The sequence below is a fragment of the Syngnathoides biaculeatus genome, chromosome 22 (genome assembly GCF_019802595.1).
Source record: "Syngnathoides biaculeatus isolate LvHL_M chromosome 22, ASM1980259v1, whole genome shotgun sequence".
NCBI classification, from domain to species: domain Eukaryota; kingdom Metazoa; phylum Chordata; class Actinopteri; order Syngnathiformes; family Syngnathidae; genus Syngnathoides; species Syngnathoides biaculeatus.
This window is the reverse complement of record NC_084661.1, coordinates 14,725,930-14,753,000: the sequence shown is the minus strand read 5'-3', so window position 1 is coordinate 14,753,000 and position 27,071 is coordinate 14,725,930. Positions and strand designations below refer to the sequence as shown.

The 27,071-nt window shown below is 42.7% G+C and overlaps 2 protein-coding genes across 5 annotated transcripts; one reads left to right on the top strand and one right to left on the bottom strand.

The window, feature by feature from the left end:
* Positions 1-57: 57 nt before the first annotated feature.
* lgi1b (leucine-rich, glioma inactivated 1b) lies at positions 58-27,071 on the bottom strand. 2 transcript variants are annotated; one of them, XM_061809556.1, is made up of 12 exons: positions 26,580-27,071; positions 14,328-14,475; positions 7,434-7,608; positions 7,264-7,335; positions 6,156-6,227; positions 5,978-6,049; positions 4,441-4,512; positions 3,311-3,480; positions 3,048-3,212; positions 2,745-2,965; positions 2,405-2,651; positions 58-1,682 (listed from the first exon to the last, which is right to left on the bottom strand). In XM_061809556.1, exons 1-12 carry the CDS (start codon positions 26,712-26,714, stop codon positions 1,333-1,335), a joined length of 1,899 nt encoding a protein of 632 aa, XP_061665540.1. In that variant the 5' UTR covers positions 26,715-27,071; the 3' UTR covers positions 58-1,332. The 2 variants fall into 2 exon arrangements, with proteins under 2 accessions (XP_061665540.1, XP_061665541.1); XM_061809557.1 differs by lacking the exons at positions 14,328-14,475; positions 26,580-27,071 and adding an exon at positions 8,371-8,833 and having other exon boundaries at positions 123-1,682; positions 7,434-8,222.
* On the top strand, positions 8,850-26,213 carry fra10ac1 (FRA10A associated CGG repeat 1). 3 transcript variants are annotated; one of them, XR_009793508.1, is made up of 15 exons: positions 8,850-8,998; positions 9,345-9,427; positions 9,522-9,614; positions 9,818-9,863; positions 9,945-10,021; positions 10,091-10,174; positions 10,267-10,351; positions 11,737-11,782; positions 13,117-13,186; positions 23,023-23,136; positions 23,675-23,717; positions 23,803-23,939; positions 24,038-24,082; positions 25,462-25,546; positions 26,103-26,156. XR_009793508.1 is itself a non-coding variant. In XM_061809559.1 (14 exons), exons 1-14 carry the CDS (start codon positions 8,981-8,983, stop codon positions 26,143-26,145), a joined length of 999 nt encoding a protein of 332 aa, XP_061665543.1. In that variant the 5' UTR covers positions 8,850-8,980; the 3' UTR covers positions 26,146-26,213. The 3 variants fall into 3 exon arrangements, 2 of the variants coding, with proteins under 2 accessions (XP_061665543.1, XP_061665544.1); XM_061809559.1 differs by lacking the exon at positions 13,117-13,186 and having other exon boundaries at positions 26,103-26,213; XM_061809560.1 differs by lacking the exons at positions 13,117-13,186; positions 23,023-23,136; positions 23,675-23,717; ... (2 more) ...; positions 25,462-25,546; positions 26,103-26,156 and adding an exon at positions 15,040-15,507.

Sequence of the window (27,071 nt, the reverse complement as noted above, 5' to 3'; positions counted from 1 at the left end):
AAATCTTTAGCACGGTAAGAAATGGAAAATAGTTAGAACACAGTAAACTGAGGGTTGGCACAAAAGCATTGGGTTGTTTCATAAAAAATAGATTGTCAAAGGAGGCTGCCACAACATCCAGCTTCCTTTTCAGTGAGGTGGGGGCCTCATCAACCTCACTTCAAAACAATTGTTTATTCTTTAATGACATTTAACACTGTACCTAACATTGAGTGACACTATTTTAAAAAGAAAACACTGACTATGGTCTTTTCTACCTAAAAAACGCATCATATAAATTAATTTATACAGTAATATAAAAAAGGGGTCCAAAATCATATTTGGAAAAGGGTTGTCAATGAAGCTGGTAATTGTTTTTCAGAATTCCATTGTGATCCCCAATAAGAGGACTGTGTGAAAGCACGGGGACTGTACATAAACAAACAATGCTTTTGTCAATGAGAGCGAAAAAGGGGCAAGAGTGCAGTGAAAGGGAGCGAGGTGGGGTGACAACAGTGGGACGCTTCTAGCGAGTCATTCATTTGAAAAGCAACGCAGAGTGTTTGCGTGATGCATAGAGTCTTGTGTAACCGATGGAGAAGAGCTGAGTGGATTCTTCAGTCCGTGCTCCATAAGTGATGAGCGATGACGACAGCTGGGCGGAACATGACGAATGTGATTTTCTAACGCGAAATTAACAGCTGAGTCACACTCGTACACTTGCGATCAAGCTATCGGGGCTTCACTAGAGGGAATGAGCTATTTCAGGGGGACATCGTCGATTCTGATTCAGTTTGTCCACCCGACCATTTTCTATACTGCTTATTCTGTCCGGGTTCAAGGGTGAGCTGGAGCCTATCCCAGCTGAATTCAGGCAAGAGTCAGTCAGTCACATTCATGTGCAATTTAGTCTTCTATTACATTAGCATAAAAGTCTTTGAGATGTGGGATGAAGCCAGAGTATCTAGATGATAACCCGAACACTGAACAGAAAGACACAAGAACCTCTTGAGACTGTAAAATCCTCCTACAAAAATACGTGAACCACTACTGATGATGTAAAAAAGCCAAAGAACTGAGGCCTCATGAGGTACGCAAAAGACTCTCCTGAGGTCATGCATTTTGAGGGTTTGAACTCTGAAGTTCTGTCACAATTCTTCTGTCCCCTCAGGTCATATTCTTTTCTTCACACTTCCAAGGTCTGCTCTCCTTCAGAACATCAGATCCCCCCCCTAAACTTCCTATCCTTAACCGCACCATATTCCCCAATCAACTCCGCCACAATTTAAAAGATTTGAAACAAATGTCAGATAAACATTGACAGTGAGCGGTAGTCCAAACCGTTTGGTGGATTTAATTGCTCAGGTCTATCATAAGATGCTCGTATATCTGAGACTTCCCCTTAAAGCTGGACGCAATCAGGAAGTCTCGTCCGTCGACTGATACCACGGAAAACCCTCGCGGCGCCTGAATGCTGAGCGCCTGGGACGGGACAAACTGGCCTCTCTTGGTGTCCCACTGGTAGACCTGCGTCAGCGAGTAATCACTGCCCAGGATGGCGTACTGCCAGTTGCCAATGGAGACGGGCTGGAAAACCATAGATCCGCGGGAGGGAAACGTCTGGACCTCCTTGAACATGGCCCCGTCCCATTGCATCACCTTGGAGTCCCCGATAAATCTTGTCAAGCATATAAACAGCTCACCTTTGGAAAACGACAAAGGTTTAAAAGATGGGTTAGAGCAATACTCACAAGAGTATAAAACTGTTTTAGTCCTGTGTCGATGAATGCTGACACGTGATTATCACAAATAGGGGTTGAATGGGGATCAATTTCTCTTCTGAACTCATTCACCGCCGTGGACGTTTATATTCGTCAAATGGAACCAGAGGCAGTCCTAGACCGAATGGGATGACTGTCGATTCCGCCTCCTTGGCCAATTCCCAACAGGGAATGCTAGGGTTTCCCTGCAGGATGCCGGCCTAGGCGGCTGCCCCTATTACCCATATCAAAAACTACGCCTGACTGGAACCCAACCGTTTAATCCAACTTATGGATATTTTATGATTCATCAATTACGTTTTTCAACAAGTAGACGTGGCAGAGGGTCTTGCCTATCCTTCTTGTGAATTTCAGATTTAGAAGCCACTGTAAAGACAAACATCTCTTAAGATGGTGGCATCGAATAGCTTTGTTCTGAGCTAAAGAAACTTTATTTTGGTGTGTTCAGTGCTTATAATGTCACAGAACACTATATTGTGTGGTTCTTAAAAGATCGGCCAAAATGATCTCAAACCACTGGCAACATGGAGAACTCTGGTTTGAAAACCAGACCCCAGTGAGCAAATTATTTGAGACAAGTCAAGAAAATTGTATGACACAAATTGGAAAACTCAAGGGGAGTAACAGTACATTCAAATGCTTACTCTTGACCCGAAAATGTTGGACTGATAAGACGTCCTCCATCTCTGGTATGTCGGTCCTGCGCTCAAACAGCTTCTGGCCCCGGTTCCACTGATAAACCACCGGCCTCTGGGAGCTGCTGGACAAGATCAGGTGGGGTTTGTTGGAGATCTCCAAGTATTCCACGTCTGTATCGCGGTACCACGGATGGAGTGATTGGTGGGAGTAGAATCCGTTGCCGTTCCATTTGTACACAGTCGTGTAGCCGGCCTACAAGAAGAGCCCAATTTCGGATGTTGAAAATTATTTGCGCCCGAGGAAGGATGGCAAGGGAGAGGAAGCAGTAGGACAAGACAGGAAAACCTTTGAGCTATCCGCAATGATGAAGAACGACTCCCCATCGATCACGAAGGTCTCAATGTCGTTGGGTTTGCGGATTTTCAGGATGTCGATGTCCTGGATCTTGATGAATTTGTTGGCGGAAATGTCACGTTTGTAAATGTGGGAGCCGCCAAACAGCTGCGCCACAATGACAAAAAGGTGGTTGTTGATCACCAATGGCTTGCAGACCACAGTGGAAGTGCCTGGAAACGGCGCAGAATTGTTACTGCCTAAATGTTAGCCACCAGTTTGCTGTTTGTGGCAGTCCCACTACTCGCTACTCACTTTCAATGGTATCAAAAGTTCTGAAGGTCATCTCAACATGATCCCATTCCAGAAAGCTGCATGTCCCAGAAAAGGGTTGCGCAAACACAACATACTGATCTTGACCGAAGGTGAAGGCCTCTACGAAAATGGACTCAAACTTCAGCGACTGATAGGAGGCAAATTCTGCAAAGAAAATCATCACAACCACACAATGTTTTACCCTCAAAAAAGAACTCTTTTTCAGGGTCCATGAACAGTAAACACAACGTGTCTTTTGATACCGGACGTGACGCAGTCGAAGGAGTGTGGCAGCAGATCATTGATCTTCTTGCCCTGGTGCAAAGGTGGACCGCTGCAGTAGATCTGGTCCAGCGTGGCGTTGGTGTGGTGGATCCATTCTACCAGCCACTTGAGCTTGCAATCACATATTAGGTTGTTGCCTCTCAGATCCCTTCATAAAATCCCCAGAGATTAAGAAATATAGCAGAACCTCGGATTACGAATCAGAACCAACCCCTGACTCTCTTCGCGGACTGAAATGTATGCAAACCCAGGTCATGACCGAAATGGATTTAAAAGTAATTACAGTGATGCCTCGATTCTCGACCACAAACCGTTCCAGAAAACGGTTCGAGAAGTGATTTTCGAAAACCAAATCGATGTTTCCCATTACAATGAATGGAAAAGAAATAATGTGTTCCAAGCCTAAAAAAAAAAAAAGTTTTTTAAAAGCATTTTTTTAGCTTTTCCTGATAAACTGCATCGTAGAAATACATGTTGAGTTTAAATACTTTAAATAATAAAATAATTGAAGACACATTTATTTTTTGCTAAAAATGTATGCTTTAGTAATAGAGTACGCTAAGCTGGGAGTGGATTGCCGTATCTGTAGCGGTTATCTGTGTTTTTCGGCGGCGTGGGAATTCACAACAAAGCGCGTCGTGGTTCAGCTGGTTTGGCCGACATTTTTGTTTGATAACCACTTTGTTTGAAAATGGGGACGTTCAAGAACAGAGGAAATTAAGTTACAGACGAAGTTAAGTTACGTTATCTTATTAATTTGTGGTTAAAAACAAATACGGTGCAATATATAAATAAGGGCAAACAGACTGTCTTGTGAAGAAATAACACCGTGTTCACTTTTTACATAAACATCGCTGTAATATAATGATAGCATTGTTCACTATCATTGATTTACTCACTAAAACAAAAAAAAATACCTTGCCAGAATCGCTTTTCTATAAATAAAGGCCTACTCCCAATGGAATGCCTTAAAACTCACCAGGCACTTGATGCAGTTGAGTAAATAAACTCCCCGGTCCAAATCCATTATCGTGACGATAACGTGACGTGCCGTGACTGTTTCGGGCCTTCGTGAGCCGCCCTGACTGACAAAACACGGAATACTCACACTTTAGTCAAAGCATCCATCTCCTTGAAGACATCTTTAGGCAGCGTCTCAAGGTTGTTGTAAGCCAGACTCCTTCAAAACAAAGACGAAATGTACAAATGTTAACTGAAGGGACATTTGGTCTGCAGGACCCTCCAAAGTGGAATGAGAAGAGAATTAAAAACTAAAAGTCATCTTAATTCATGAGCGCTGCATTATTTATTTGGGACTCGGCGTTCCGAGCGCGGAATTTTTGCATGGCTGCACTCTCTAAACGCACGATGACAGAGCAGAGGGGACGAGATTCACGCGGCTTGGCCGATTTAATAATGCATCCATCAGATGGGATCGGGATGACTTTTGCTAATTTTCCAGCAATTTACTTTTCTTCATTACCAAAACACCCCGCGACATAACCACCACAAAAGTTGTGGTACGTTTCATCGGTGTATTTAGAGAGCTGCTTCTTCTTTACCCATTAGTAATGCTGGTTGCCTGGCAACCTGTCAGCAGTCTTCCAGGAAGTTAGTGGTTTGGCTCACACCTCCTTATGCAACATCACATCCTGTTTACGCTTCTTGTGCAGCTAAACAACCGATACATATTGCACAAAGCGATGCAGGGCTGATTTTTATTGCTGTGTACTCCATACAAATGTCAAACTGCGCTCGGCTGACGGTATTACAACTTCAGTCCATCCGTTTTCTTAGCCGCTTATCCTCACGAGGGCCACGGGGAGCGCTGGAGCCTATCCCGGCTGTCAACGGGCAGGAGGCGGGGGTACACTCTGAACTGGTCGCCAGCCAATCGCAGGGCACATCAAGAAAAAACACCCACACTCACAATCACACCTAGGGGCGGAATGCACGTGGAGAACATGCAAATTCCACACAGGTAATGTTATTAATATAATTACTTCAAAATAGTTCAACCCAGATTGAGTGTACTACTCTGAAGGTGTACTGCTTCCCCTGGTGTTCTTTTCGGTTCTACACACTCCTAACTGTCCACACTGTGTCAATACACTGCAGATATCTGACAGGCCAAAGATTAAGTTACTGTAAATCGCCTTGGAATGACTTGTGAGAAACCGCAGAAAAAGATTATAGGTCACCTGGTTGAAGGTCACGCCACGGCTATATTTAGCCTCGACCTGCGGCTCGCACGCGTGCTACGCTAACTTGGCACGGGCGAGCAACTGCTGACGTGCAGTAGTGTGAAATTGTACAGTGGCTGCAATTGTATGGAATTGCTATTTGTAATTTGGATTTACATATGATTTCACCACGATGGAATCATTTTTATGCAGTGCAAAAAGAATTCAATGCCATTATTAATATAGACTATAGATTGGGGGTGACATTGAGACACCTGAAGTGCCCCCCGGCAACTTGATCCAACGTACAACTTCAGCCACCTATGCTGCAGCACTTTTTGCACAAGTCACAAAAACTATTGATTCTGTCATAAATTATTTAAATTTACAATATTGCTGAGCAAAGAGTTCATCCAAAGCGATCGTCAATGAAGTGTCATTATTTTGGTCAATGATACTCACAGATGAATCAATGATTTGAGGCCCCGGAATGCAAAAGGGGAGATCGACGTAATCTTGTTATTTTCAATAAATCTGTAAAATATATATTTTTTGGTTAATATTTGGTTATTTGATGGCAAAAAAAAAAACCACGCTTACTGTCATTGTGATGAAAAAACGAAATAAAATAAATACCCACAGATATTCGAGATGAGGCAGACCGACAAATGCATCTTCATCAATAAGGTCAAAGGAGTTGGCCGTGAACAATCTGCGGACACAAAAATCAGCAGAAACGGGATTACAGACAATAAATCATTTGGTTGTGCGACAAAACCGCAGTGACGTATCGGCATCGTTCGGCGTGCATATTTGTCAATGAAAGCAATAAAACTGTACTACAACAGACTGAAATGTATTACGAATAAGTGTCTCGAAATAATCACAAAACTGCGATTTTGTTTTGGACCTCCTGGCCACCGTACTGACAGATTCTTAGTAAATTGTCTCAATGTTAAAAGATTCAGGGTAATGCACTGATTAGCCACACAATGTATTTTTAGATCCATCCATCCATTTTTATAGCCACCTATCCTCATAAGGGTCATGGGGAGTGCTGGAGCCTATCCCAGCTGTCAACGGGCAGGAGGCGGGGTACACCCTGAACTGGTTGCCAGCCAATCGCAGGGCATGTTGAGACAAACAGCCGCACTCACAACCACACCTAGGGGCAATTTAGAGTGTCCAATTAATGTTGCATGTTTTTGGGATGTGGGATGAAACCAGAGTCCCCGGAGAAAACCCACAGAGGCACGGGGACAACATGCAAACTCCACACAGGGATTGAACCCAGGATTTCAGGACTGTGAGGCCAACGCTTTAACAGTTGAACCACCGTGCCGCCGGATTTTTATATTTCTAATTAATTATACTATAGCATAGATGAATAGATGTACATATTATTGGTGTTTATTGATACAAATGCATAAAGAGGAGGGACGGATATATTGACACACTTTGTGAAAGTATCACCCTTTTATTAGAAGTGTGTGGTTTTTTTTTTATTTAAATAAGTACATTTTGTAATTTTGTACAACACATGAATAAATAAAAGGTTTCCAAAATATTATGGCTTTTTTTTCATGCAGTCAAACCCAGAGATGATAATGTCTCCGTAAGGGATAAAGTGATGAATCGATCAATGGATTGATAGATAGGTGTCTATTCAGGGTATGGCATTATTAAAAACAAACATTTCATAATATCACCTCATTGTTTTCCAAGGTAGATAAGACAGCTCTACTCACAGAAGTTGCAGGGCAGGTGTATGCACAAAGCTTCCTCCCACGATCTCATTAAATCCAGACTTGACAAAAGACCTGAACGTTCAAAATAGACCAATAAGAAGCGTGCGGGAGATGATGCACATAAACATACAAACAAATAAAAAGACAGATGACAAAAACCAGCCACTTACAGTGAGAGCACATCGACGGGGAAGCTGTGAGGCACGGCTCGGACGTTCTCGCACAGGGCGTTATCTTTGGTGCAAGTGCATCCAGCGGGGCACCGGGACTGCTTCCCCCTCCGTCCGGCCGCGAGAACCCAACACGCGGCGACCAGCCAGACCGCCAGCGTCCGACCTCTCGCTCCTGCGAATGCCATAATTCTATCTGGTCCCCGCTTGCCCCGTAATCTCGTTTGTGATTACTTATTTAAGATGATCCCGTTGGGTTTTTTTTTTTGTGTGTGCAAAGCTTTAGATCCGAGGCACCGGTTTTGTGTGCAGGACTCCAAATGGGTATAGAAAAAAAGAAACAGACTGATGTCACCCTCCTAAATAACACCCCCCCCCCTCTCTCGCTCCCTCTCTGTCTTTATCCCCTGCCTCCCTCCTCAAAATGTTGTCTGCTTCTTATTACTCTGCTGCATACAAAGAAGTTGGAGCCCATGAGAGGGGAGTAAGGGCGAGGGGGGAGAAAAAGGGGGCCACCAAACAAAGTGCCAGCCCCCCCCCTCCTCTCTTATCAGCCACTCCAGCTTTTATTATCATTATTTACGCGCGCTTCTCAGCCGGCCATTTAAAAGGCTCCTATTTATTCGTGTGCCTCTGAGCAAATGCACCTGCTTCTTTGAAATCGCGCCCGCCCCCCTCCTTTTTTTTTCCCTTGCACGCTTGGCTATGCTAATAAGATACATTAAATATTAATTTAATGCACAAGATATTTTAATATACACCCCCAAAATTAAAGGCGTTGTTGAGAAGCTGTGGAGCGTGAGGAAAGAAAAGCAGCACAGTATGAAATCAGACCCGACACCCCCAAAAAGAAAGAAAGAAAGAGCAAGGGAAGATATTGCATTATTGATCAAATCTCTCAACGTATCAATCACTGCCTGTTGTGTTCATGTCCTACATTGGACCCTTTGTTCTGACGCGTGGGTGGATATGTGGCCCGAAACACAAGGCGTCTTTCTTCAGCACCTTTAAAAACGGATGACTCGAAAACTTTTTCCCTCGCATAACATCCGCTTTATATTTGCAACCCAGCGTTCAAACAACTACACGGACCCCTGCTTTTTGTGCACTGAATCCTGGTTGAGAGTCCCCATTTCAATTTTCATCCTAATTATACATTTTCATTTAATACGGCTGTACAGGGCAAAAGTGAAAAGTTGCGATGGAAAAAAAAAAAAAAGACTAAGCTAAAGCTAAGCTAAATAATTTTACATACTTAATTGCAAAATAAGATCGCAATTAGATGTAGAACAGCTTAAATGTTAACTACATGTAGTCATATATTGAACGCCCAACATTATGATTGTCCAGAAATAGTGATCGTATTGGAGTTAATTATTCGAGAAATTGTTAAAAAAAAAAACAAAAGTACAAAACTGTCGTGATTTTTAAATGTCATCCTCATCCGGGAGATATTGACGTCATCAACCTGTGAGCTTGCGCCTGCTACGTCATTATTAAGCGACGTCCATTTTGTAAACAGCAAGACTGGTGTTGTCAATGCGAATATGGATAATCTCGTCAAAGTATGTTATGATTTCATACAATTTCAGAATGTTTAATGCAATAACGCATTAAGTTTGAGTAAGATTTGATTTCGTATCAAGGTTTAAGGATGGTCTCTACTTTAATTACATCGTAATTCTTAGGCAAAGGCATGATTTTCTCTCGCAGCATAAACTACAGTACATTTCTTTTCAAGCCAACGTAACATGTAGCATTTGAAAATAATTAGAATTATGATTCCGCTTTTACTATCCAATCCTACATTACAGTTTTTTCCCCTCCACCATATGAAGAAAATGATCTTGTGCATGTTCTGTGTAATACATGATAAGATGGCGCAACATAATCGCTCTTGTGTCTGGTAAGGTGCACGGTGGTGGTGCCAACTACGATTCAGATTTCAGTGACGATGAGAAACAAGGAGAGACCTCGGAAAGCAGACTTAAAAGGTAAAATATGAGGCTATTAGCTTGATTTATTAACATCAATTTAATCTGCCTTTAAGGGTAAGGTTAAAGCAGTTTGTACTCTATTTTATTGCAGGAAACACGAAGAAGAAATTTTACAGAAACCATTTGGGAAAGATCGACACACTCAGGTGGCTCACCGCACTTTTCACTCCAATGAACTGGACAGGTACTAATTTGAATATTTTTGGGATCAAAACATTTTGATGGACAGTTACAGTTATTCAGGTGTGAATCTCATTTTTGCAAGTCATTTAACAAGTACTTTCCTTTAACTGTAGTTTCCTGCCCCATTTTACGGGAGACTATTCTTCGAGGTTTTGAATGTAGTATTATACCCGTAGGTTAATCTTTACTTTTTTTGTTTTGCAGAGAGGAAGCGAGGAATAGAAGAGCCCACTTGATCTCACTGACTGCCGTATCCTCCGTGTTTAATACATCCAATACGTATACAAAATGAATTGCATTATGATTGACGCCCTTAGCCCGCTATCTCCAGTTTGAGCGCCATAAGAAGTTTGTCGGCGACTACATACTCTATTATGGAGGAAATATGGCCGACTTCAAACGCTCCGCGTACGTAACGCCGTGTTTAAAGGTAAGCGCGTTCTTCACCAACCTCATGTAGCATTTTCTTCCCTTCAGAGCTAAAGATAAAACGGACTCAGACGTCCTACGTGAGAATCATCGCTTCCTCTGGAGGGACGAAGATGAAGAGGACATGACGTGGTAAACAAGTCTTTTCATTTAGCTGATACGCTCACTTGCATATTTTCTCTGGACAATTTGTGGTTTTTAACTTGCCTTTTTTTCTGTTCTAGGGAGAAAGAATTGGCAAAGAAGTATTACGACAAGCTGTTTAAGGAGTACTGCATAGCGGATCTCAGTCGATACAAAGAAAACAAGGTAGGCTTTTAGCAACAAAAGTACCAGAGCTAGTACTGCTAGTGGTTATTAAAGCAATAGTACTATTTATTCAATGATACTAGTAAATAATTACAGTTCAGTGGTATCATAGTATATAGCGGTGGGTTTGATGGCACAAGCTGAAAGTTGCAGCAACAACTTTCTTACATCTCAAAAAATATCCAGTTCCACAATCATGTCAATAATGAAGTGGTCATCAAAAACTTGGTTTGGGTTTTTACTCCTAGCAAGTATCAATATTGTTGGAATCCACTGTAACATTATGCGCTAAATTAAACATAGGAACGTCAAAAACAATACAATTGTATTTATTTCCATTAAAAAAAATAAGAATTGTAGCTAAATATTTAAAAATAAACTTAACGATTAAATACAAGTGGATTTTTTTTCAATTCAACTAAACTAAAAAATTATCTGTATCAGATTTTAAAAAGTTTAACCCGTGCGAACACGCGTACATGTACATGTTTACCACGAGAGGGAGCTCTTGCACAACAATGTGCGACTGGTGTACTGACTAGTTTTTTTTGTTTCCTAAAATTATGCACATTTATTTTGAAAATACAGAAATTCCTATAAATCCAGACCGTCGCACCGCAGACAAACAAACATCTGATATTCTGCCAATAAAAATAATAAACGAACCGAATCAGGAAAATGTCATTACGATAGCTAGTTGTCATGGTAACAGGAGCTGAAGGTGAATCGTGAAAACGTGAGACGCGCGTGTCGATTGTGCTGGCAAACAATGGTTTCTCTTGGCAGAAACGCACAATACAGTGCAGCGTTGTTAAGTTTCACACACACAAAAAAAAGTCTTCCTTTGCACCGAACTAAAAATTAATTCCATATTCATAATCGGCGACAGAAGTTGCAAATGAGAATGTTAATTGAAAGTCAGAAGCGATTCATCACGTCCTCGTCCCCTCTCCCCCTTCCCATCCGCGCCACTTGTACTTGTTCTGGGACGGATTGTCGTCTGATTAAATGTATTTTTGCTGCGTGACGTGACTCCCGCTTGAACATGAATATTATACGCGAGGTTTCCGGGCGCTTGCAAACCGTTCACGTACCGGGGTCGAACCCCCCCCCCCCCCCCCCGGCGAGGACGGACGGGCTCGTCGGAGCGTGAGCCGAGGGAAGAAGCCATTAAATTTTGGGTCTGATCCATTTAAAGTGACGAAAAAAAAAAGAAATCGGCGTGTTATTTTCACACGAGCCTTGGCCGAGGTCTCCGCTCGACAGAATGCCCTTCCAGTTATCTCTGCTCGAATGTAGATGGAGCTGGCGCTCCGTTGAAAGGCGACGCATAATGTGACTCATTTGAATGCTGACCGTTCCTTTTTTTTTTTTTTTCTCAATAGTTTGGATTCCGCTGGAGGACAGAGGGCGAGGTTGTCTCGGGCAAAGGTAGGCAAAGCGCCTCTTACTTGCTTGGACTTTTCAAGTTCAACTAGTATCGATAGAAATAGTATTTTACTATTTTGCGCTGTTTGCGGCTCGCCTCGGAAACAATCGTTAGCGTCGATGACGTTAACTCGGAACAGGGCCTGCCTGTGTGATTTTACTTACCGTAATTTCCGGCCTATAAGCCGCGACTTTTTTTCTTTCAACCTTGCGGTGATGCGGCTAATTTGTGCATTTTTTCCTCACGGCCGCAAGGGGGCGGAAAAGGTAAGAGTGAGACCGGTGGAATACATGTGCCGAGGAAGAGACTTTTACCCGCATGGCCCTGTTAGCGCTGCAGCATCAGCGTTAGCGCGGTGGTGCCAGCGTTAAACTCTCTGTGTACCGTCTTTCTTTGTAAATATCTTGCGTTTCAATGTGGACACTTGCGCCTTTTACACGGCTGCGGCCTATGTCTGTACCAAATAGTATTTCCTTTACAAATGGACTGGGTGTGCTCTGTAGGCCGAATATTACAGTATTTATTTTTTTTTCCCATCCCAAAAACTAAAATCATGACTACTTTTTCTATTTTAAAAATTAACGTTGCTCTTAAATACTGGAAAAAAATATTCAATTAAAATGTAAGTGGCTAAGAGTCAACTTAAATTTCTTAATAAATGTCAAAAGATTTTAAAAATTACATGTAGTGTGATTAAAAGTTAAATACAACTGAACTGTAGAGTAGTGCTTCATTCGCATACCTCGTTTGGAAGCCCGCATAACACCAAAATAATAATGAAAATAATTTGACTGTTTAAAATGATGAATAATTTTACTGTATCCATCTTTTGCCATCTAGTGAAACTTTTGTGTGATGTTTCAGTTGAGTGGAGTTTGGAAAATCTTCCCGTGCTTGTGAGTGTTTATCTCACAATGTTTAATTTTACAGTCCATAGGTGTCAATATATGTGTGAATTGATTTTTGCACGTTATATTCCCCCTGTGATTGGCTAGTCCAGCGTTAGATAAGTGGGAAAGGCTCCAATTCACCTGCTACCCAAATGAAGACAAGCGTATCGAAAATGGATAATAGCTCGAAATCCTTAAATACCACAGTGATTGTAGCAGATATCACACTCTCCACTAGATGGCGGCAGAGACGATACAGTGGCCAATTCCCACTGTTGACCGTGCTCTCCATCTTGACAGAATGATGTTGCTAAGCCTTTGGGATGTCTGACCTTTTCTTGTAAGACTTTTCAAATGGTAGTTTTATCTTCTTTCACCTTTAGCATTGTGAGTTTCGACAGTTGATCTGCGGCCTACAGTTTTTTTTTTTTTTTTTTTAAACACAGAAGGCAGGCTTGCCTGTGCGCGGATGATTGTACGCGAATTGGACGACATCTCCTCCTCTCCCTCCCACGGGTATTTACCTGCGACTCGCACATTTTTCCCCCATTTGCATACCGTCAACATCGACACAAGCCTCCGCAAACACACACTCACGCGCGTTGTCTGTGATATCTGACTAAGCCAATACATTGTTCCGGATTAAGTCTGTGTAATCCCGCTCGGTCACATTTCAGCCTCCAGCGGCAAAAAAAAAAAATTAAAAACTCGACAGGAAGCAGGATTAGATCCCGACCTGAGCGGTCATGTCTTCCTCACGCCGATTCCACCGGGAGGACTTTGGTGAGCGCTGGCACCCCGCAGCCAAATCGATATTTATCAAATTATGAGCGGCCTGCCGAGGTTTTGCCGGTTTTCAAGTGGAGGAGGTTGCCTTGAGATCGGCTAATGCGCGGTGTGATGATGCGTTGATTAGTCACCGCTTTGCAGAAAAGTTGCTTTCGCCCTCACTCTGGTGATTACGGCTCACTTGGGGGCGTTAAGCGAGCGAGCTGACCTTTTTCGGCGGGGTCGCGGCGTGATAATGAGCTAAGCAGGAGAGTCAAGCGCACATGAGTGTGCAATGGTACAATTTCTGTGCTGGGAAAAAAAAATCCTGTAAAGAGCACTTCCGTGAGCTTCTTTAACGAAATTTGCGGTTAATAACGTCGTAATCGTATTGAGTATTTGACTCATTTGAGTCTCACAAAATGTGAGGAAAAGCAACAAGATTGGGTTCATGGATGACACACACAAAAAAAAAAAACTTTAGGCCACCTGGATATTCTAATTTCAAACCTATAATTTTAAAAAAAATGTATTTATTATATTTCCGTATTAAATAAACCACCGCATACTTCACCTTTTTACTTTTTTTTTTTTCCCCCCAAAATTCTTTCTTTTCCCCCTCCACATTTTTCCTTTTTTTCCCCCTTTTTGGCGGAACGTAACCAATCCTAAAAAATCTTGTTGGCAGGTTATTTCCGCTCATTAAAAAATTGGGAGAGTTCAATCATTTTTTTTCCCCAATGCTATTCTAACGGGCACCAGATTTATGCAAATTTTCTCAATTTGCGGTCCAGCTCGGTCCCTTCATCCCACCAATTATAACCTTATTTTTACTTTGGCAGCTTTTGCAAAATAAAATGATAAACCAGTAGAATCTGAGAATAATTACCATCAGCGGCACATTGGACAAGCGGTTCGCACGTCCGGTTCACCGTTCGGAGGTTTGTGGTCGGAATCTCGGCTCGGGCCTTCCTCTGTCTGCAGTTTTCATGTCTCGTGTCCACCCCCTCCGAGTACTTCCTTTTCTCCGTGAAATTCTGAAAAAAATATGCACGTTAGGTTGGTTTAAAATCCAAAATTGCACTTGGGTGTGAGTGCGATTGATTGACACCATTGATTCCGTCATGAATTTGGATCCGATCCAACTTTTGCTTCTTCGGGACACCAAATTCTTCAGTTTGGATGACGTTTTGAATATTTATTTCACGTCACTGAAACTGGAGGAAGTGGTGGTACGCATTAACAACAATGTCATCGTGCCGTGTAAAGTGCTTCTAATATTTTTGGGTTACCTCATACAGTAGCTGTTTAGAAACAGCTGAACATTAATGCGGTACATATTGTTGGAAATCATGCTCGAAGTAGCACATGTCAAGGCCCGTCTTAGGTTTGCCAACGACCATTTGGATGATACAGAGGAGTCATGGGAGAAAGATTTGTGGTCAGATTAGACCAAAATTGAATATTTTGGTCATAATTCCACTAATCGTTTTTGGGGGAAGACGAATGATAAGTTCCATGGCAAGAACACCATCCCTACTGTGAAGCATAGGGGGTGCTAGCATCAGGCTTTGATGGGTGTTTTTCTGCACATGGGACAGGACGACTGCACTGTATCCAGGAGAGGATGACCGCGGCCATGTTTTGTGAGATTTTGGGGAACAACCTCTTTCCCTCAGTCGGAGCATTGAAGACGGGTCGTGGCTGGGTCTTTCGAAATGACGATGACCCGAAGCACACACCCAGAAAAACCAAGGAGTGGCTCCGTAAGAAGCATATCAAGGTTCTAGTGTGGCCTAGCCAGTCTCCAGACCTAAACCCAATAGAAAATCTTTGGAGAGAGCTGAAACTCAGTTTTTCTCAGCGACAGCCCAGAAACCGTGTCTGATCTAGAGAAGATCTGTGTGGAGGGGTTGCGCCAAAATCCCAAACCTGGTGAACGAGTACAGGAAACGTTTGACCTCTGTAATTGCAAACAAAGGCTACTGTACCAAATATTAACATTGTTTTTCTTTGGTGTTCAAATACTTATTTGCAGCTGTATCACACAAATAAATCGTTAAAAAAAAAAAAAAATCATACATTATGATTTCTGGATTTTTCTTTTTAGATGATCTCTCTCACAGTCGACGCGCACCGACGATGAAAATTTCAGACCTCTCCATGATTTCTAAGTAAGAGAACTTGCAAAATAGCAGGGTGTTCAAATACTTATTTTCTTCACTGTATGTAGTTGTATTTGCGAGAAATCAAACGGTCAGTTTTGATACGCTTCTGTGACCATCTTACTCTCCAAAGTACACATCAGTGTATTTTCCATGTCAGACTGGAAGCAATCCAAATATCTTGGCCTCCAATACATCGCATATGTGAACTTGTCATCTGAAGGAATGCAAGAAGACTCTCTTGTTTTGTTTATCTTTCTCACCTTAAAACAACAACAACAAAAAAAGATTTTAGGTTGTTAATTGTTATTTTTTTAACTCTAGACGGATGAACATTTGCCTTTTTCCTTTCTCCATGAAAATGAAATGCGCCGTGCGCCAAGGATCCGACTTGAATAATTTAAACGAAAACTCGCTGCGGCATGTGACCATAATTGACATTGAAAAGAGGAAGGGGGGGAAAAAAAAAAGATAAACAAACCAAAACAGCAAGTCAAGCGAGGTTGGACGCGAGGCGATTACACGGGGACGTGTTTTGACACAGAAGGACTTTTGCTCCTCGGGTTTCTCGTTGGCGTAGAACAGCTGGAAGTGCTTGTTGTTGTTGCACTCGCCGTCTGAAAGTATCAGTAAACAGCTGCGTTGATGTCCGCGCGCCGTCGCCGGCGCCGCTTCCTCTCAAGAAAGACGCAGGCGGGGCTCTTGTGGCAAAAAGGAAACGTGTTAGGTGGCATAAACTGATTTGATTATCATGCAGGATGACGTACGGTGGTTGGGAAAAAGTCGATGGGCCCCTTTTGAAATCTCGGGCTTTTGCAAAGATAATATCACGAAAAGTGTTCTATATGTTTTACTTTGAGAGGGAGATTTTTGTTTGGTCCCATGTAATTATGAACAATTCCAAATAACAGTCTCTTTGGACTGTTAAAACCCAAAAAACAGAATGAAATCCCAAAACTACCACAATTTCCGGCCCATTAGTCATGATTTTTTTTCCCCACACGCTTTCAACCCTGCGGTTTATGCGGTGATGCGGATCATTTGTGCATTTTTTTTCTAAAGGCCGCAAGGGGGGACTCGAGCGGAAAAGCTAAGAGGGAGACCAGTGGAATATATCTGCCGAGGAAGTGACTTTTACCGGTCAGGCCCTGTTTGCGCTGCGCTAGCGTGTTGCTGCCGTGTCTCAGTGATTTTTACCGGTATGTTGTTTTTTTTTTTAACCGTCCCTGTTAGCGGGGCGCTAGCATTAGCACAAAACTCTTTGTGTACCGTCTTTTTATGTAAATATCTCATGTTTCAATTCTTTTTTCACTCTCCTCCCCCTGTTGAAATAAGTGCTGTAAAAAAAACAAAAAAAGAAAAATGTCCAGTTACTTTCTTACTGAACTGAAAAGTTGTGCATCTTTCCAGATCACTTGGGTTTTTATTTTTTGGGTTTCCAGAGGTTGTCTTAACTCTAAAGTTTGTCCCGCATGCCCCAAAACTGACGTTGTTCGAGTACCGCAAATGAAACGCGTCCTGTCATATTGCCATGTTAAGATTTAGCCGCACGACTCCAGTTTGAGCACCTGGTTAGTGTCTTAACGAAATCCTAAATCCCCGCCGACAATCTCCACATTCGCTGCTTTTGATCACAGCGCTACACTTGACCTTGACTTCTAATCCTCAAGATCCCCTCATTAGGGGCCCGAAAAGTGCAAAGACCAAATTGTGTGCTCATTTTAAAAATCGGCCTCGAGAGTTGCGGCGGAGTAAAGTGGAAGTAGGCAGGTTCTGTATAATGGATGAAAAAGGACACCCTGCTGGGGGGGGGTTTCTGTTGTGCTGGAATAAATCAGCTCTTGAGAGGAACCAGGCAAAGAACTGCTCTCTAAGCATTGCCGTTTAGTTCTGCATGAATTCATGTCAGCCAATTGTGAGCATATTAAGGGGCTGTTATGATGGTGAAAAACTTTATAATCCCCTCATGGCATTAATGCACAATCGCCTAGCAGTGCAATGCTTTTCAGGATCTACAACGTCTTTTATGTACACAAAAGGTTTATTTCTTACAGATATTGGTGAGAAATCTGTTTTAGTGAGCACATCTGTGCCAAAATAATCTGTTCACAAGGTGTGGCAAATCAAACACGCGAGTTAGCGATTGCGCTTTCTGATTATTTGGTCGTCCACAAGAGAAGATCGCTGTCAAAAGTGTATTTTTATTGTATGATATTGAAATCGCAACGCACTATGTCACAAGGAAAAAAATGCGCCTGACTTTTGAGGCAATTTGATTTACAGCAATACCAATAAAACGCCACTGGGGGGCAGTATCGTGCTGCACGGTTTTGCATAGTTTCTCTCATTTTTTTTTTTTTTTTATGACAGTGGCCTCTGGGGAAAGTAATTTCAGTTTGGTCCACATGTAAAATGTCACCATACCACATCGTAACTGTAAGGCAGACAGGCTAGCCGTGCGGCTAATGGTGTTTAATTGATTTTACATTTTTTCATATGGGGCAAACTCGTTTTGGACTTTTGAAAGTCAGCCAGCGTCTAAGGTGGAGGTGGGACTGCATCAGGGATCCGCTCTGAGCCCCTTCCTGTTTGGGGTAGTAAACTCAATCTTTAGGTTTCGACTGTAGCTTATGTGGAAACCCAATTAGCACCTTTACTTAGCCAAATAATAATGACTACAAAGATTCGTCGGCTCTGAGTGTCTGTAATACTTCTCCAGTATTTGTTCCGTACTCCGCAAACAGCACTAGTTGCAGTTGCATCAAACGCCCTTTGCACCACGCTGTCAGCTACTCTCTGCGGAGTAAATAAATGTTACAACAGAGAGCCGGCATGTTGCACCCCTGCTCAGCGGTCTGCTTGTCAAAAGCAAAACAAATGTAAAAAAAAAAAAAAAATACTAAAAAAAGGAGGGGGGGGGGCAGTTTATGCTCCGAGACGCTGCAAAGGCTTAACCTTGCGCTTGCTAGTTGGGTGAATGCAAATATTGCCGCACTGCTGAGAAGATTATCGGGAAGGTGGATGACACCCTGAAAGACGGCGAAGGACGCGAGTGGGCTGTTACGGACAGGACCTGTTTAAGCAGAACATGATTTGTACAGGCGAGGACTGCGCTCCCGTTATTTGCGCGGGATTGTCTCCTTTGGAGGTTGCCTGGCAACCGGTAAAAGAAGAACCCTGGAAACGGAGAAGGGCCCCGGACCAAACGAGATGTAAAATGCTCATTAGCAAGCGAGGGAGGTTCTGGCGGGCGCGTTTTATCGGACTCACAGTTGTCAGACTAAAGGCTACAACGTCAACATAAAAGCCGGGCGCCGTTACTCTGCTTTAACACGCCAGCTGTCGACGGGCTCGCGAAGGTTTAAGTGTGGACAAGATTCACAATCAGAATTAGCCGTTAGCCTTTGTGTAGCTTCGGTTCAACGTAAACTTTCACTGCAATGTTTTACGGAAGGATCACCTTGCTCTTCCTCGGCCTAGAATAACATAAAGACGTTTGATGTTCAATGTGGTCGATGCAAAATAATGCTTGACTCGGTGCTAAATCTCTCCTAATACTCGTCGTTTGTTTCATATAATACTAAAAATGTGATACTGTAGCATCAAAACTACTGTACTTTGTTATAGAGACCATAAAACAGTCACTCAGGAGTCAAACTCAAGGCCCAGGGGCCAGCGCCGGGCCGTCACAGCCGTCTCGTTAACCTTCATTCCCGTTTGTAAAAGAAATACCATTTGGTACATACATACGCCGCAGCTGTGTAAAAGCCACAAGTGCCCACATTGAAATGCGAGATACTTACAAAGAAAGATGGTACACAGAAAAGAGTTTAAGACTAGCACGGTGCTAGCGCGGTGCTAAGGCTGGTGCTGACGCTAGCCCCGCGCTAAAGCTATTGCTAATGCTAACAGGGCTGGTTAAAATAAAACTTACGGGTAAATATCACAGACACACATTAGCACAGCACTAACGCTAGCGCAGGTAAAAGTCACTTCCTTGGCACATATATTCCACCGGTCTCATTCGTACCTTTTCAACTTGAGTGCCCCCTTGCGGCCGTTAAAAAAAAAAAGCACAAATTGGGGTTGAAAGCGTGTGAAAAAAGTTGCAGCGTGTAGGTCAGAAATTACAGTATATTCCAAAATATTTACAAGACTGCTAAATTTCATTGAATAAGATATCGGTAAGTATGTAAAAACAGGCTTGACAATCGTGGAAAGTCAAACCGTTTTCTCTACTTCAAAAAGTCCTGCTCAACTGTCAAATACTTGTACTATGACTTGAAAAATGTATACCATGTTTCTTATGCTAATACATCCCTACATGTTTGAGTCTTGAAAATACATTTTCTTTGGTTTGGGAATATATTCCACGAGGTTGTCAGAGGGTTTTTCTGCGCCGTGACAACGAGGCACTCTTAAAACGGTTACTCCAGCCCTCTTCGGCGACAACAAGGTACTCTAAAAGCAATTATCTTCAACCATTTTATGTACTCTGAAACAAATCTATTTACTCGAACGCTGATATTGAAAAAAAAAAAAAATTCATCACTTTCAAACAACTTTTGAAGGTGGCTTTAAATGTTAGGTTACAAGTAGACCACACTTTAAGTGTGAATGTGTGAAAATGATGTTTTTTTTTTAAACATCACACTTGCCTCAAAACTTTTTGTTAAGTGCGCCTTCATCTGACTCTGTTTGACATCTCATGCTAAAGTCCTCCAGACATGTGATAACGAGCTTCTCCCACCCGTTAACGACCTCTGCGCTGTCAATCACGCGCGCGGCGTGAAAACGCCAAAGAGCATCGGCGGCACGCGCCGGGGTCGCCGCCTCTCCGCGTCACCCGGTCGAGTGTTAATCACGCGGCCATCTGCCGGGCCGTGCGTCCGCTTTGATCTGCGCCCTGCCGACCGGCAGGAATTAGGAGCCATTGACGTAAGAGGGGACAGGAGTTTCCTCGCTTCACGGGTTTACTCAGCCGCGTTGGTGCCAACGCTTTTACCCCCTGGAGCACGTGAAGGGCCACTTGTACTTTTTGAGGAGCCGCCGCAACACGGTCCTGTCGGATGTCATCTGGTCATGTAGCCATTTCATTCAGTAGTTCTTCAACCGGGGTCCCTGGCGATATATTTATCCGTTATCAAAGCCGCTTATCCTCACAAGGGTCACGGGAGAGCCGGAGCCTATCCCGGCTAGCTTCAGGCGAAAGGCGGACTACACCCTGAACTGGTCGCTAATCAGTCGCATCGCTGAGCGAGAACCGATCCCACGCTGCCTGCACCAAAGTCCGGCGTGTGTACCACTACACCATCAGTGACCCATGCGATATATCCATCCATCCATTCATTCATTTTCTTGGCCGCTTATCCTCACAAGGGTTGCGGGGAGTGTAGGAGCCTATCCCAGCTGTCAACAGGCAAGAGGCGGGATGCACCCTGAACTGGTTGCCAGCCAATCGCAGGGCAAATGGAGACAAACATCACAATCACACCTAGGGGCAATTTAGAGTGTCCGATTAATGTTGGATGTTTTTTTTTTTTGGGGAGGAAACCGGAGTGCCCGGAGAAAACCCACGCAGAGAACATGCAAACTCCACACAGGTGGGCCGGGATCGAACCCGGGTCCTCAGAACTGTGAGGGCAACGCTATTTACCCCTATGTAGTTGTTTTTTATTAAAATTATTTTTTTGACCTATAACAATTGAATTTAACAGTTTGTTAGAAAAATTATAATTTCGACTCATCAGTCTAGCACAGAAAAAAATGTATTTGAGTTTGTTGCTACATATTTTAAGGTTCTCTAATTGTGCACTATATTAGCTTTTTCCCCCCAATATCACGACACACTAATCCCTGTAAAAAAAAAAAAATCCTGCAGATGTGCTATAAGGTATTAAATGTTGAATAATAATAATAATAATAAACGAGCCGAATTAAATCGAAAAAAATCTAATGCAATTTTTATAAAATGTGTACAATATAAAAATCTAAGTAACTTGATGTAATCAATGATCAATATCACAACAAAGTGAAATTAAACTCACAAGATAAAGTTTGATTAATGGGGTGTGTAACTGTAATTGTAAGACAAATGCAATTTAGTGGCATCCCATTAATGCGCCAGAGCCTGCCGGGCTTTTTTTCTTCATCGCTGACATCACAGCTCTTAAATCCAACCCGGGCATGTGAGGAGGAAATCCGTCCCGTGGCCCGACGCCATCGTCGGTGTCGTCACAGGCGGGCGGGCGGGCGGAGGCAACGGGGGGGGTCAGAAGCATCTTTGGCCCTCGTGCCAAGTCGGGACTCGAGTGACGCACTCGCACCCGCTGTTGCAATCTGCAGGGACCGCGAGCTGATCAGTGCTGGCCTTAAGCTCGTCTAAGGATAAGGGGGAGGGGCTGGAGGGAAGCCTGAGGGGGATGATGATGATGATGATGATGAGGCGAGGAGAAGAAAGGGCAATGAGAGCGAGCTCGGTTGCGGGGAGGGGGGGGGTGACAACGGTGGGTCTTTGATGGAGATGGATGGAGGGAGTCAGGGAGAGCTGCAGGCGGTGGACGGTGCTAGAAAATTTTGAACGGCTCCATTTCTCAGACAAGTTTTGGGGGGGGGGGGGGATACACAATTCATACAAGCTGAAAACCAAGTTCAAAAATGGAATAGAGAAATAATCCATTCATTTTCTGAGCTGCTTATCCTCAGGAGGGCCATGGGAGTGCTGGAGCCAATCCCAGCTGTCGTCGAGCAGGAGGCGGGGCGCACCCTAAACTGGTTGCCAGCCAATCGCAGGGGACATGGAGACAGACAACAGTCGCACCTACGGGCAATTTAGAGCCTCCGATTAAATGCATGGGTTTTTTTGGGGGGTGGGGGTGAGAAAACTCCACACAGGCGGTGCGAGGATTTGAACCCCGGTCCTCAGAACTGTGAGGCCAAAGCTCTACAACTAGGCCAAAGCTCTACAACTGCGGCACCGTGGGGCTTTAATAATAATAATTAAAAAAAAAAAAAAAAAAAATCAAGCATTAACAAAACCGTTTTTTTTTTTTTAAATATTGGATATATATAGTAATAGAACTTTTTGAGGGTACTAGTTTAGAAAATAAACCTCGATTCTTACTTGTGGAGGTAGTTTAGTCTGAAAGGACATTGCAGCCAAAGTCAAAGAAAAAATTAAATAAAAATGAGAAGTGGGTGAAGAAATGTGCCCTGTGGAACTCCTACATAAAAAGTAAAGCTTTTTCGGGGACAAACTGAATACAATTTTTTATTTTTTCTACAAATGAGGCATTCCACAAGGCTCAATACTTTCCCCACTTATTTTTCTCTAGAGTTTCTCTATTTTTATGTTTTGCTGATCTTATGTGAAATGCAACAATGCAAAGACTTCCTCAGTGACGCGTTGTCATCTTCTAGGTCAGTTCCAGTGTGGGAACAAACGCTGCGAGGAGCAGGAAGGCCTAAAAAGCTGGGAGGTGAATTTTGCCTATGTGGAGCAGGGCGAGAAGAGGAACGCGCTGGTCAAACTGCGTAAGCTACATAGCTCAATATCCATCCTAATTAATAAAAATAAAGTGTGGATATAAACGTCGCGACTGGGTGTAGGTTGCAGTCTGTGGTGTTCTTTTCCAAGAGCCAGCTCATAATAATCCTCCAGGTATCATAGTGCAGAAAATCCCGTTAGAATAATTACAGTAATTGAAGGACCCACCAGTCCCAGACGCCGCAATCACGCACAGAATGACAAAATAATTCTCGCTAAATTGCCAAACTTAACTTAATTATTGCAATCTTGTGACTTTGTCATAGTAGCTGCTGCAATCAATTTTTGCAAAAATGAAAAAAAGACTGGCATAATCGTACATCTTTTTCAAATATGACTTCATTCTGGCGGTTTTAGTACTTAGCGTCTTGTTGTAATACTGGACAAATTTATGTTAATGTTATGAGGCTGGCTTTCTTTTTATATATAAAGATGGATTGGCTTCTTTTTTTTCCCCTCAATGGTATCCACAGTTTGTCCCCTATAAATCATTAAGGTCTCAAAATCATGTATTTTGTCTTCTAGGACTTTGCCCGGAATGTTCTTTCAGACTCAACTACCACCACAAGTAAGCATCACCTTTGAGACATTATTTATTATTCTACGAGTGATATATATGTTGACGTTCTTTGACCGTCCTTTTCATTTTCTAGACGGAAAGAGGTGAAAGCAAAGAAGACGCTCAGGAATGTACCGGAAGAGAACCAGGAGCCGTCGCGAAAAAAACAGAAAAAGACAAAGAAGAGCTCGTCGTCACGCTCCAAGAAGCACAAACGCCGGCGGCGCAGGGGTACCAACGTCAAAATTCCGCATTTTGCGATTTTCATCTGATCTCCGCGTTCCAAAGCGACTCCCTGTTGATTGAAACATCCTCCTCCCTCCTCCCAGATCGATCCGGCTCCTCCAGCGGCTCGGAGGAGTCGCAGAGCAAAGGTAAACACTCTCCCGGGCGTATACACACAAGAGGGCATTTGTCATCCTCTTAAGACAGTTTATGATGCACTCCACTCCCGCGGCCTCCAGGCACACTCCTTCAAAATCTTTTTGGAGTTAAAACACCCTGAAAACAAGGCCTTTTGGAAAACGCCATCCATTAGCCTTTGGGCACGCCTGCTTTTTATCCGCTGTCTTGCTCCCTATTCATATGTTTGTTATGTTCTTGTTCCGGAGATTGGGTTTTGTGGCACCGACTCAAATAGATTTCCCCCTCTCAATTATTCGCAAGGTGAAAGTTACAATTCTCAGTCAAGCAACCAATGGGAAAGCTCCCTGACATAAGCGTTTTGATGAATAAATGACCTCAACTTAAAATTTAAAAAAAAATTACAGTAAAGCCTCGGTTCTCGAACGTTCCGGTTTTCGAAGATTTTTTTACTTCTGTTTTCGAACGAAAATCGGTACTCGAACGCCCCCGACAAAACCCGGAACTAACATAATGCGTGCGGCGCAAACTGCTGACCCACCCACGACGCGTTTTGTTATTGTCAATTCGAACGCCCCCCGAAAAAAAACGAGAAATAAGATCGAGCGCGGCGCAAGCTGTTGAAACACCAAAGACGCATTTTGTCATTGTCAATTTTAATGCCCCCCCCCCCCAAAAAAAAAACAAAAAAAGGAAATAACATCGCGCGCGGCGCAAGCATTTGACCCACTCACGACGCGTTTTGTTATTGTCAATCCGAACGCCCCCCCCGAAAAAACCTGGAAATAATCGCGTGCGGTGCAAGCATTGACCCACCCGCGACATGTTATGTTATTGTTAATTCGAACGCCCTTACTCCCAAAAAAAAAAAAAAACCAGAAATGACATAACACGCGCGGCGCAACCAACGCATTTTTTGTTATTCTGTATAACACCGCCTCTGCACAGACGTGTCCCAGTAGTGACTGTTGTTTTTCTTCTTATCGGGGACTATTAACCCCCAATCATGGCTCCAAAGAAGCCAAATTGCTCGTTTAAAAGTTATTCTGCACTTTTGTTAATTAAAAAAAAAAAGTTTATAAGGCTGGGGGCCAAGTCGCTACAGATACGGCAATGCACTGCCAGTCTAGCGTACTCCACTACTAAAGCATACATTTTTAAGCAAAAAATAAATATATTTCTAAAATTATTTTATTATATAAAGTATTTAAACTATACATGTATTTTTACTATGCTGTTTATTATCAGGAAAAGCTAAAAAAATGCTTTAGAAAGCCAAATTTTTCTAGGCTTGGAACGCATTATTTCTTTTTCCATTCATTGTAATGGGAAACGTGGTTTTGGTTTTTGAACAAATCACTGTACTTCCAAAAAATGGCTATATTTGCAGACTCTGAACCAGAGGGCGAGCAAGAGTGTCAGAGCGAGTCGGACCACTGGCGAGGACCCGCCCCGGCTGTGGAGGAAAAGTCAAGGTGAGGGGTTACAACGTCGCCTGCTAAGTTTCACACAATCTGTCTTTGCCACGTGTAAAGGACCACTTTGTTTTAATTGGTTTGTGTTTCATATTAACTATTTTTTTTTTTTTTTGCGACTGCATTTTCACCATGTAAAGCACAGGTGTCAAACTCGAGGCCTGGGGCCAGAGGCGGCCCGCCACATGATTTTGTGTGGCCCGCGGAGGCAAATTATCTGCGTCAACTCTTACGATTCCTGTGAAAATCTGGACCAAAATTACATATTGTCATATAAATGATAATGTTGAGATATTTTAAGCCTTTTTGTGTTGCAAAACATTAATAATTGCTGAAAAAAAAACTCATTACCCTTGATTTATGATTCCCAAACTAGTCCGTACATTTTGGGTGCAAATATGATGGGGCGATTAAAAATTTTTACACAGTCATAAACGGCCCTCAGAGGCAAAAATGAGTTTGACACCCCTGATAAAGCATATTAAGATGTGCCATTTAAAAAAATGTGAATTACTCACTAACACGCGGATATTTTGATGTATTCTATCCTACACAGGGAGGAAGAATTTGACGACTACTTCGAAGACTTATTCCTCTAAACGGAGACGTGGCGTTCAAGTATTTGTGTATTTTTCACTGGTGCAGAAATAAAACCCATTTCCACGTCACGTCTGTTTTCAGTCTCGTCACTGCCGCCATTATTGGTGTCAAATTAATTAATTGGTTACGGGCCAAGCAGGATGAACATTTATGGAAGCAAAAGAACATGAACATGAATAGGAATAATATCAGACAGGAATAGTAGGTAAATTATTACTGATTAAAAATAAAGTAAAAGTATATTAAAAGTGTGTATTCTTAGCCCTTGTGCAGTTTTATTTAAAAAAATCACTTTAAAACATCTTTGAAATTGTTTTGCTCGTCATAAAAATGAACATTTAAAATATGAGCATGCCTCCCCTCGCCCAAACAAACAAACAAACACAAAAGGAGATGCTGTCAACTCACCAGAACAGTTCTCCTGCATCTTTACCTTCTTCATCCGCTGTTGTAAATTTATGTCCAATATTTTCATCCGTCCTCCCGAGTCGATGGAAGATGGATGACGAGCTGTGACGTGTCCGCCATGACAGTTACTGAGTGACCGGTTTCTGTCATTCAGCTTCATTGTTTTGTTTTGTTTTTTTTTTTGCTCTGGTTTAAAAAAAAAAAAAAAAGTATTGCTGGGATGTCTGATTCTACTTGAACTCTTTCTTACTTATCTTAGCTGATTCATTTTTTTTCAACGTATCCTTGATGTTTTTTTTTTTTTTTGTCAGGTTAAGTGCCGTCCTTCGATTCCATTCCTTAACTACGACCACATTATCTCCACACTCAAGACACGCGGGTTTTAACGGCAACGTCAATTTACATGTACTCATCTTTCCATCGGTTTTGAAAGACATTTTTTGACAATTTTTTGAGAGGACTAGCTTTGCCGTTCCAATGCTAAAATTTGAACGAGGCGCCAAATTTCCCATTAACC